A 12,539-nucleotide genomic window follows, 5' to 3' on the forward strand; every position below is an offset into this window, starting at 1 on the left:
ATTTTCACGTCAACGTTATAGAAAATAAATATGAGAAAGGCTTCCTCGTGCTAAACAAACTTCAGGAGCAAAATAACAACAAAAGCTAAAACGGCAGTACATGTTGTGTTTGCAAAAGTGTCAGTCACGACAGGGAAAAAAAAGCAAAGACATATTGCTTTATTTCTTTGCTTTTGTTTTATTCTTTAAAGCAATTTATTTTGGCACTACACTCATAGCTACAAAAAACCACTGGGGTCAAATTATCGCGCAGCTGGTGCAAATAATCAATGAAAACAACGACCGCATTTGGTTAAAATCGTGATTATTGCCTCTGTTCCAAATGAAGGATTCGTAGGATATCCATAACCAAGACAAAATTTTGGTCTCGATATCTACTTCTTTGCTTTTAATTTATCACAAATAGCAACATGTAAAGCAAACATCGATACTAAGACAAGGAGACCAATGAAATAAGCCTTTTTGACAACAAAAACTTTTCTCTTTGCAAAATAACTTACATTTTGAATTATAAATGACCAAAGTAGCACTTTTTGTTGTAAAATAGATTTTGGTTTAATTTGTGAAGTAAGGTTTACCACTATACTATAAAACTTGCTTTCATTAACTAAGTGGATAATGTAAATTTGCCACCGAAAATGTTGCGTGTGTTTGCACTGGATACTAAATAATGCTGTGCAATTTAATCGACCACTTCACACATATCGCCTTACAGCTGTCCCATCAATTTTTGAAATTTCATTATCACTCAATGGAGTTCAAAGCGACCCTGTATTTTGGGCTTAAATCAACCGGTAGTTCTTGTACAATAGGGAATAGTACGCCTTAGAATAAGACTATGATTTGGCATGTTTACCTTCGAGGTAACTTTCCTTTCCGGTTAAATGCATTAACTTTTATGGTCAAAATTTGTTATCAGAAATATCGACATTAGTTAAGGTGACACTTAAGCCTCACTCATTGTCTATCTCCCCAGGAGAATATGTCATAAAACACCTTCTTCTTTCACGGGGTTTTTTTCAAGAACACGCTAAACAAAAACCAAGTAGACTTGGAGTAAGCACACGGACCGCGATCGGCGAACAAGGTCGTGAAGAATGCCTCAATTTGTCTTTATAACTACGAAGCGGAAAAAAGTTTAATATGTATGACTCTTGATCTTAACTTATATTTTTTTTAGTACAGATTAACAACACCGAGATCCAGTTAAACCTGGATTTGTTCATCAAAAATTCACCGAGTTAAAGGAAATTAATCTTAAAGTCAGGTTAAGCCAGACTGAAAGAGCATATTAGAGTGAAGCTTGTACTGAAATAAACTCTCTGGCAACTCCGAATCCACAGGTGTATCTTTTACCCACCTACAGTCTAAAATGAATGTATACCAATTTGGGAATGCAACTTCACGGCTTGATAATTGAATTAAACTCATGTGAATCTTTCTGAAAATTGAGAAAATATATTTCTAACGGTTCAGACTCATTTTTTGCCTTCCACACAAAGGTTGTTAACTTCCTTCAATAACTATACAACCTATATTGTGACTTGAAACGTCACATGAATATTTGTGATCGCCGAGGCAGATCTACATGCTTGCAGGAATCTACAAACTAAGCGCCATTGAAAGGCGCCCATGAAGTAAATTTGGTCAGATCATGAAACATCCACTGTTTTGAGAAAATCAAGATTCAGGGGAAACTTTTTCCAATTTCGTTTGCGCTATTGGAAGCTTGAATTGTATTTCAGTCGCAGCGGCCTCCACCAAATCTATTAATTTTTACTTAGCATCGCTGTCCGTTTACTGCAGTTGATTTGGCCAACAATCACCTTTGGCTTGTGACGAGCCAAAAAAGAAATAAAACACGAAAAGAAAAGAGAAAATAGGAAAACATGCAATCTGATTTTGCAACACGTGTTCCTAATTCTTGTCATGGAAAATTAAAAAAAAAATTTTTTTCGTCGTGAAGTCGAGAATATTGCCCTAAGGGTGTTAACGCTGTGAAAACGCTCGTTGATACTTGTTTCTTCTCCATGTTCTTAGTGCTGCTGATGGTTATATTTGTACTACTGTGCTCTGATGCGCTTTACGACACTTTGCGGGGAACCTTGGTTAAATCGCATTGAGCAGTATACAATATTAAAAGAAATTTCAAGTGCCTACAATTTAAGAAATTTTGGAAGCAAGGCCAGACCCACACTGAACACCGGGAGTTACAGTCCCTGCTATTTGGTAGAAGTGGATGGGTTATTTAACCAGTGCAGAGAAGATTTTAGTCTCTACTTTTTTTGAAGAAACAAGTAAGGAATTCCTCTCCTTCTTGTACACCATCGAGAGATTTCTACGGATACAAATTATGCTGTAGCGTCTTAAGAGCTATTTGTAGAACTTTACCACTTTACCAGTCAAAAATTACTTATAGAAACAGCATTGTCTTATTTTTATTTCGAAGAGACAATATTGTATCAGGATTATGCTAATTTAAGTTTTTCTTTTTGTTATCTGATGTGTCACAAATCAATCAAGATGAACAAAATCTTGACTTATTGAGGTTACTGGACCTAGGTTCACTTGTGCTTTTTGCAAATATTTCGCTTCAGATTAGCAAGTTAGTAAGTTTAACGTTTTCGTCAATTTGAATAAGAACCCAAATAAATTTATTTTCGCTGTTTCAATGATCTAAATAAATTGTATCTAAATAAGAGTTGTAGATTGTCTTTAAGTCTTTCACGATGAACCGAGTTTTTCCTTGCGTCATTTTTGTGTCACAGAGAGGGTGAAAATGAAGAGAGCAATTGTCTAAGTCAGCACTTAGTTGAATAAGCTTAATTGTACTGGCTAAGTGTTTCCATTGGAGTGCTACAAACGAATCAGAAGGTGTGAAGAGAAGTCCTTAAGGGAGATTCTTTTCTTCAAGGTGTAAATTATTGGGGATTTAAATTTTCCTCTTCAATTGGACTCGGATACATTACCCGAATCTGCACAACCGATGAATAAACGTTCAAATTGCATTCACAAGTCTTTATCTTGGTTTTCCATAAGGGAACTGATTGTAGGAGCTTGTTGTTCAAGAGATCATTTTTGATTTAAGTTTGAGCGACAGTTTCCCCACTCAAGTGTTACTCTGCGATGATCGAGGTGGCTGCGAAAAAAACAAGTTAAAAGAACACGCTCTAACTTAAGTTTTAAGGTATTTAAAGCAAGTGTCAATGAAAGGTGTCAGACAGGAAGACAAATTCCCTGAATGCAGGTGTTCGCAAATTAACCAAAGTAATTCATTTGCAAATATTTTGTATGGCAGAACGATTACTAAAGCAAGTGTTTTACTTTCTCGGGCGGTCCGGTCAATTGACGTCGGGTGTCCTAGGTTCGTTTCGTGAAATATCATTCTTTGCGCACAGAAATACCAATTCCTAAGATAACAGGCAGACAATGTAAGTTTTGCAAAATTTAAGGGTTGATATCGTGGGAACATTTCAAAACCTCTCATTGTATTTTGCAAGCCTTAGCTCTATCAAGGTTACATGTACAACTTACGGACAATGCAGAATTCCGAGTGCACCAAGCGTCTAAAGTGCACATAAAAATTTATATGCATGACTTGGCCACAAACCACCGAGTAATCAGCTTACGACAAATAATGTAATTTAGACTTCCAAGCCAAGAGAAACCAAACAAAAAAGGACCTTTCCTTGAAAACTGATTCTGTACTCTGTGGGTCACTTCAGGATTAAGCTTTATTATGGTGTGCTGATTTCGAGCGTTAAAATTGTTTCGACTTTTCTAAACTAGTGGTTTATGAGGTCTGTTTTGCTTTTTTTTTTTAAAGAATTTTCATATATCAATCTTAATGGAAACTACATGTAGATATTTTTTCAGTTAGTTGATTCTAGGTAGTTCACATGTAAACTATTGCGATTTCTTCAATTTTAGGTTTAACCTGGTCATTTCTACATTTCTGGCTGTCGTCGGTTGCTTGATAACTTGCACACGGCAACAAAACTGCCCGTATGTGAAGCATGTCTTCACCTTGGACAAAAATTTGGTGGCCGATCACTCCCTTCACAATCACGTTATCGCTACATTAACAGTGTCAGGAGCTGTAGAATGTTATAATAACTGCCGAATGAATTGCCAGTGCAACTCTCTTAATTTCTGGTCAACTAAAAACGAGAAGAATTGTGAGTTGAATAAGGAAATCAAGTTTTTGAAACCATATGACTTACATCCGGATCTTGGTGCTCAGTATTACGATCTGCACGTTATTTACGGCGTTAAGGTAAGATGTAAATTTGATCGCGGTATACGGGAAAGGTTTGAAGGGAGACCTAAAACCTTTTAAGCGGGAGGGGTAGGTCTTCAGTACCTCTAAACTCATTCAACTTATTTTGATACCTTCAAAAAATAAAAGTCGCAGTTTTTCGAATCCAGGAAACCAAGTGAAGCATATGTTCATATAAAACTTCCAGAAGTAGATTTAAATGTATATTGTTTAAGTTACAAATGCATTGCCAAGATCACGCCCTATTTCAGGCTGAGCTGTCTGCAAGGACACTTTTACTAGGACGATAAATAGTAGAATTGCATAACTGAAGAGTAAAGCGCTCGAATACACATACTTTGATTAGGGGCACACATCCTGGTCTTGGCCAAACATTCAGGGAAATTCCAAGGGACTCATAAACACCTTTGTTCTCCTAACCTCATGTGATCGAATTTGCTTCACCAAGCATTTACAATTAAAGGTTTCTAGAGGTTACCTCAGCTTAGTTCCAGTCTCTCTCAGATGATTGTATATTAAAAAAAAAAAAAAAAAAAGGTAAAAACGGTCGGGGTATGTTGTGAGGGAAATGACTTTACATTATAAACTTAAGTGTTTTGCAAGGATTTCCAGCCCAAACTAAGAAAAGCTGTAACTGCACACGTGTAAAATTATGAGAATTCTTGACTGATACGTGTTTTTGATACCGCCAATCAGCTGCTGACACGTCACTCGTCTTTCGTGCTACTCTGTCATTAATTAAAAAGTCGAAGTTATTTTCTGGTCGGTAAAGACCCATGGTTTCTATATAATAAAAAATATATGGTTGCTCTTAGATATGAAATTCCTCTTCTCTGTTCAATGCGACGTCTCACAAGTGAGCGCAGCAAACGAGTTAGATATCGAGTTGGAGACTCGAAGAGAAATTCCATATCCATGTGCACCCATGCTTCATTCTCTTTTTATTTGCTTGGGTATCTTTTGCAGGGTGTCCCTTGTTCAGAATGCCAAAATGGTTGTTGTAAATCTGCGCCATGTTTCGCTAAATACACTGATGGTTGTGAAGAGCTTTGTGATGTCAAGGGAAAGAGATTCCGCTGTGTTTGCAGAAGTGGTTACACAGGAGACTTGTGCCAAACTCCTGGTAAACGGATATTTCCGAGTAAACCTGGATTCCGTTTCTCGAAGGACCCGGTGACTTAACGGGCCCGTAAAGTTGCTTGTAACGGGGCCGTAAAAATTCTTATTCCAGATAGGGGTTTCAATGTTTTAAAAACGATACAAAAAACTATCAGCTACAGAATCAAAATGGACTGTATAGTGTGCCAGAATCGAAACTTCTATATTGTTTAAATTTTGATTTTCAAATATGGTTTCAAGCCCGTTAAGTTACCGGGTCTTCCGAGAAACGGGCCCCAAGCTTCGAGTTTTACGGGAACATTTTTAAAGAATACCGCGTGTACAGGGTTACGGTTATTCGTGACTCTTTTTGGAAACTGTCCCAACCTTAGCATTGCACAGGCTAAATGACACCTCCACCATAATGTAAGGAGGGTAGATACACCTCTTACGGCTTTTGCTGTGTTTCAATCATTTTCATCGACGTAAAGGCAAATAGATGGAATACAATGAAAGTTTCACATTGATATAGAAATTTAACGGTTGTGCAATGCACTTCTTTGCGGCTGGATCGAGCTGGTGACATCACCTTTTTCAAACAATATGCCGTACACCTATCAAAACATAACATTTGGGAAGCCTGACCCTACGTACTCCTTCTAAGGGACTCATGAAAGACCTTTGGGCTAAATCGTCGAACATAGTTTTTTTAAGTCACGGTAGCATCAAAAAGAAGTTGGCCTTCACATAAGGATTCCCAATTGCGTAACGAGTAAAAGCCCTATAATCGCGTGAAACTCCTCTGACTGACTCTTACCGTGTAAGCAATCCCAGTTCTTACCCTACACCTAACCCTAAACCATCCTGAAAATCAGTATGTCACTTCTCTCACCCCCTCCCTTCTCTGAAGCTCAGGAATCCCTCAACCAGTGGCCTCCAAATCTTTCAACGAGCATAGCTGAATGTAAACATCAAAGACCGCTGTGAATTTGCGATAGTTAACTGAAGTCATTATGAGGTCATGAAAATAAATTTTTGGGAATGGAATCGACACTTTTTGCGTCCACGAGTTCCACCAGTGCCCTATCTCTGACTATACTTCGGAGTTATCATAACCTTATTAATTGCCAAACTCTAAATTTGACTATTCTCGTGTCAATAGTACCTCAACCACAGCCTCAGCCTCAGCCTCGGTTTTGGCCTCAGCCCGCGGTACAACAAGTGCACGAAGCCGTCGGACCGGGCGTGTATAAAATTCCAAAAAAATAATATTCAGCTCCAACTTCAGTTCCAGCACTACCTTCAATCTCACCGCAACCAAATAAATCGCCTTTTGCAAGAAGTTTGAGGGAGAAGGGGGGTACAGTGATATAGATTTGTTCACGACTACGTGCTGAATGGGGATCCAGTACCAGTAAACTCCACGGCGCACCTTCGCTGTAGATTAATGTTTTCGATTTACAAGGATGCTCCGTTCTTTATCTTGCTGTGCCTGAGTTGATCATGCGCTTGGTCACCCGTGATCATTTATAAATAATTTAGAGTGTTCTAGACTGTTACACATAGGGGAGCTCATATCAATCTGTTGTTGTATATTGGTAATCTGTCAATAAAGTTGTGTGTTGTTGATTACAAGTATCTACTACATCTGCCATACTTAGGAATCCATTTCGTAAAGCTTTAAGCTCTTTCCAGTGGCAATTATGGTAGATGATTTCTTGTTTGAAAGATAAGTGTAGGTAATCGAATGGGGCCGAATAAATTAAGAGTATTACAAGTGTTTTTTGAGAATTGCAGAGATTGCCCTCGTCGCTGCGCGACTATTTTGCGATTGACTATCCTCTAGATTAAAGATACCAATAATAATAATAATGATAATAATAATAATAATAATAATAATAATAATAATAATAATAATAATAAAAACAAAAACAGACTTACAAGAAGGTATAAATTTTAATTGCATTTCTATCGCATTCGCTAAACTACATTTATCATGAATAATTAAATCCCTAAGAAGTGAAGACAAAATAGAGTCTAGGAATAACAATTTCAAATCGCAACTGACAAACCCTCAGACTTATTCGGTACCCCATTTGTTTTTAGATATATCATCCAACATCTGCCCTTTTTCAATTTTTTTTCTCGGTTTAACCTTCTCAAACCTCGCATTGCGAACGTACTATTTATCCAGTTTCGTCCTAAATTAGGATGTCCTCATGAACACTCGCCTGCAGTAATGTGTCAGCGGTTTTATTCATTGAAACGCCTGGGAGATTTTAGTACATGGTGGTATCGTTTTGCGGAAGGTGATCATAGATTTTTCTGTTTCTGGGAATGCTGTGACCTAATGCGAAATGCCAGATCCCTTAAATTGAAGCTAGCAAGAAGGAAAGAATTGACGTGATGCCTTAAGCAGTCAGGTCTTCGTAAAACTCCATTATGCGTGGAGATGGGAGAGTCACATCTCAGCTGTTTGATACACTGTCATCGGTTCATGGGCTTATTCATTGTTAAAAGCTATCGATAAAATCATCTACCTCGAGCGGAGTTTGAAGATGGTGGACAAGAGCGAGGAAGAAGTGGTTTATCAGCAACTCCGAGACCTTTGGAGCTCGTATGTGCGGTGTAGTTCATCACAGGTAATGCAAACCATTAGTGTAACTTTTTTTTTCTTGAATGGGAAAACAATTTCCGCTCTTGAAAGCTCTGGCGGATCAACAGTTAATAATTTTCACTTTCCCTATTGAAAGAAAGGTTTGTTTCAGAAACTGAAAAATTTTTATGTCCGCAGTAAAGAAGTATACGAGAAAATTCACTGCTTGTCTCGGTTTGAGATCCCAAACACTTAATTACCTGGCTCAAAATTGTCTTCAAATGTGCTGAAATGTGATTATCGACGCCGCCATTTTGATAGAAAACTCAGTAACCTGGCCTCACATACATGAATTTCAGAAATTTGCAAAAATGTTTCTCTTACGAGTTATTTTTATTTTTTTCTGAAGCATCTCAGCAGGCCAGAATCTTAAACCCTGGAATCCTTGGATTATTTTCTCAATCATAGAACATAGATAAAGTTCCTGAGAAAAGTTTTTTAAAACTATGGAATCTCATGAATTGTACAAACCAGGTTTATGTTGTCGTCTTGAATAACTGAAGTGTAATTTTTTATGTGGCGTCAAGATTAAGTGAAATGTATTTTATTCATTGTTGATAGTTGCTGGAGAAGAGCAAATTTCTGGAGCTTTTCATGGTGCGATTTTTGGCTGCCTACTGTGCTGAAAAAGGGGACTTGAAGAAAATTTCCAGCTTTATGTAAGTTGTACAACTATCAAAAGTCTTTTTAAGACTGACTCTGAAGGTATTTGAATCATACCATTATGGCAGTTTGCATCATTAAACTCGAAAGGTGACAAATATTTTTTGCTTATTGTTACTTAGGAGATATTTTGCATACGACCAATGCACCCTTGCATGTAGAGGGAACTTAAAGAACCTCACAGTGCTGACTGTCTGTAAATCATGACCTTGAGCCAAATATTTTCTTGTCTGGCCCTCCCACTTAGTCAATGTGTTTGTAAATTTATCAGTAATGTGATATTCCCAGGTTTCAAACCTTGACAACTGGCTAATTTTATAGTACATAATTCAAAAAGTATAACTTGTCTGTATACTTGAGGGAATTTAATGATTAAAAAATGTTAAATAATATTGATTTGGGTTCATTTTTTAGTGATGTCCATAGCATTAGCAATGTTCTGACAAGTGAATTCCAGTCTGCAATTCTTCTAAGATGTGAGGATGAGAATGAAAAGCCACTGGTTGACTTCCTTTGTCATGGACTGGGTCTGCTTCTGTTACAGATGTTGTGTATTCTGGCTAGTAAGGTAAGGTACAAAGTTATTAGAATCCAGTTCTTCTAAGAGCTGATTGCACTATCCAATGGATAAATCACTATCCAGTGGATAAGTGTTAACAAAATGCTCTGCGCTATCCACCCTTCAAATAGTCATGGCCAGGTCATCTGATTTACTGTATATTCTCCATACTTTTCTCTTTACATTTTCTTTGGTACTGACAAGGAGAATTTGTTTAACCATCGCAGCTACATAGATTGGTGGTCATTTAGTATATTCACATGATGTTAAAGAATGATTCAGAAGTATTTCTGTAAGGAGAAATTTGATGCTGGTTATTCTTAGTATTTTAAGGGTTAATGATAAGATTTTGATCTCAAATCATTGTTGTTCACATATTGAATGATAAATCAATAATCCCAGCAAAATTCAAAATAGGAAACTAAATGCATACACAACTTCTTAACCCTTTAACCCTTTAACTCCGAGATAAAAATTTTGTAATTCTCCTTACTGTCAACCATACAGTTCTTTCAATGTTAGTTCAGAGAATTTAGTATGGGATCAACTAATTATCCCCCAATTGATATTTTTCTTTATTCCCAACACTTATCTAGTTGACATTGTGTTGATATTGTAAGGAGAAATTCTCTCTTGGTCACTCATGGGAGTTAAAGGGTTAACTCCCAGAGTTGATCTACTTGTAACTTCTCCTTGTGGTTAAGAGAAGAAACAAACTTATCAGCTAGAGGATGTTATGTTAATACAAACAGCAAATCTCCTTTTTACATTTACAAGGATCTTTATGACAGTCAGTAGAGAGAAATACTAATTGGGTCATGTGACTTAAAGGGTGAATTTTATGGATTATCAATTGATTGATTGACAAAACATTGATCAATTAGTATTTTTTGTCTTTTGATATGTTTTTGTTCAATTTAACAGGTTGCTGGATGCAGTTTAGAATTGGCTAATCTCCTTGTTTCTCTGCTGCCTGTGGTTCTTAGAGTACCTTTACAACATTATGACCATCTTAACGGTAATGTAGGAGATTTTAGGTTGTAGGGTTATTTTATATGTTTGGTAATAATAATGAATTAATATTCTATTCTAAACAAGTCAGGAAGGGGTACCTGGATACCTGTGCGTCTATGCACATTACAAATAAACTGTGTTGTCTTTATGTGCCAAAACACTTTTCATTCATACTACACCCAGGAGTATGAATGGGTATGGGCTAATTGTTGGAGATGTCTGAAAAAATGTGATGCAACCTTTTTGATGGATTGGTATACCAGTTGGAAGAAGGGGGGGGGGGGGGGCTGAGGGGTAGTATCTGATTGGGAGGGCCACTTGGCCCAAGTACAGACTTCGCCCACCTTTTTTAGAAATTAGCTGAACTGGTAGCAAAAATGGACATGAAAATGTTTGGTGATTGAAATTCACAAAATGTTATCTGCTCTTACCTCTTGCCTCAGGATTAGAGCTAATTTTTGCTGACTTTGATGATCACTGGTGGGACACCAAAAGCACATCTTGTCACACAAACTTTGTGAAAGACAAAATCCTCAGGCCTTTTCAGGATCATCTTGAGTTGAAGATAAATTCCAGCCTTCCTCAACACGAAGGAACTGAAGCTGATGAACTTGTAAATGCTGGCAAAGCTCAAAGTGATCAAGTGGAATTATTACTCTCAGTCAAGAGCAGGACAGAAAGTCCCAATACAACTGAAGACAGTGATGTGTTCACAAGTGTAACAAGTGTAACAGACCTGGACAGTGCATTGAGTACCAATATCAGTGAATCTTCTGACCCTGAAATCCCCAGCAGTGATGTGACTGCCTATACATGCTCTGGAACAAAAAATGAAACAGAACTTTCTATCTTAAGCTCCACAACCATGGTTCCTGATGTAGATGAGCATGCTGTACTTACAGATTCTTGTCTGTCTGCTATCTCATCAAGTCATTGTAACATCAATAACTTTGAACTGTCAATCCTTCTTCTTGCGACGCTGGAAAACCTAACCTGTCATGGCAGTGTATCGCTCAGTGATTGCAATCTTCTAATGCATACCAGTGGTCAGCTCATAGACATTGTTCTCTTCCTCAGTGATGCTAAAAACAAGAGTCCTGAGGTTTTTTGTGAATGGGAACTTGGAGCAGCTACTTCAGTTCACTTAGCTACATTAAGAACAGTATTCTCAATTCTCTGCACAACATGTCGAAACCCAAAGGCAGCCAAACAACTGGCAAAGACCTCATATGTTCAGAAACTTTTGGAGGTGATCGAAGATGGTTGTCTGGACAAAGAATTCCTAACAGCCATTGAACACTTTGAACTTGCTAAACTTGTTGCTGGTATTAGTGACAAAGAAAATGAACTTAACCCCAAACTTCTTGCTTCAGATCTTTGGAGTGGTTTTCAAAATGAGCTGCTGCTTGGTTGCTCTTTGCATGGTCTCCTACTCTTTGTAATGACATGCATTCATTATGGTACCTTAGTCAATTCCACTCTTTACGTTCTGTGCCATGATATTTTTGAGCAATTTTCGTCCAGTAGAGGATTTGAATTCCTTGTTACCTTGCTCCTGAAACTGGATGAAGTTTACTCACACGAGATAGATTTCGAAAGTAGGGGAAATGACATGGACTTTCGGTTAAAATCTTTTTCTCAAAGAATTGAACAGTACCCAAGAAGTCTCTCAAATCGGGTTGTGAAGAATTTAGGAAAAATGATTTCGATGTTGAAAAAAAGCAAGACCTGCTGCAGAAGAGAAGCTGGCAGTAGAAAGACTTCAGTGGTCTCGTCTGGGAACCTTGTCACACAGAATGATGTTCATGAAATGTGTGGAGTGTACCTTCCGACTTCTGAGATAGAGGAGAGTTCAGAGTCTGCAGCAGATATGGAGCATGAAAAAGAGAGGCAAGACCAATTGCCAGGTATGGAATAAGAGTTAACGGGGGCAGATCCAGGGATGCGGGGGTGTTTCTTCAATTACGTCATTACTGGCGCGGCCCCTTCATGGGAAAAACCTGAATCTGCCCCTGAACTTAGTGACATGTTCGATACCTTTGTCAGAATCGTTTGCTTGTAGGAGGTGTTTGCTTATCCCAGGCTTGTTCAACGCTCTCTAGAGATGATAAACAGAGGTAGAAAATAGAAAGAGCCGTCCTGACAGGTCGTACGTTGCTTTGGGGTTGGCGCGTCTACTTACGCCTGTGAAACCTCCGACCTCAACCTTTTGGCAGCCGCTCATGGAAAAAATAACTTACTGAAACCCCTGTTGTGCGGGTATTACACGG

At 37.9% G+C, this 12,539-nt stretch overlaps 1 protein-coding gene across 1 annotated transcript in view; it reads left to right on the forward strand.

Annotated features, from left to right (window-relative positions):
* The first annotated feature begins 7,658 nt into the window (after positions 1 to 7,658).
* Positions 7,659 to 12,539, forward strand: part of LOC113672069 (lysosomal-trafficking regulator) — a 38,166-nt gene continuing 33,285 nt past the window's right edge. The window contains exons 1-5 of the mRNA XM_089212729.1: positions 7,659 to 8,019; positions 8,595 to 8,692; positions 9,111 to 9,264; positions 10,180 to 10,273; positions 10,713 to 12,176. Coding sequence (XP_089068855.1) covers positions 7,936 to 8,019; positions 8,595 to 8,692; positions 9,111 to 9,264; positions 10,180 to 10,273; positions 10,713 to 12,176 — 1,894 coding nt within the window. The 5' untranslated portion in view covers positions 7,659 to 7,935. The remainder of the gene's footprint in view (positions 8,020 to 8,594; positions 8,693 to 9,110; positions 9,265 to 10,179; positions 10,274 to 10,712; positions 12,177 to 12,539) is intronic.

Source organism: Pocillopora damicornis, chromosome 7, assembly GCF_964200805.1.
Source record: "Pocillopora damicornis chromosome 7, jaPocDami1.2, whole genome shotgun sequence".
NCBI lineage: Eukaryota > Metazoa > Cnidaria > Anthozoa > Scleractinia > Pocilloporidae > Pocillopora > Pocillopora damicornis.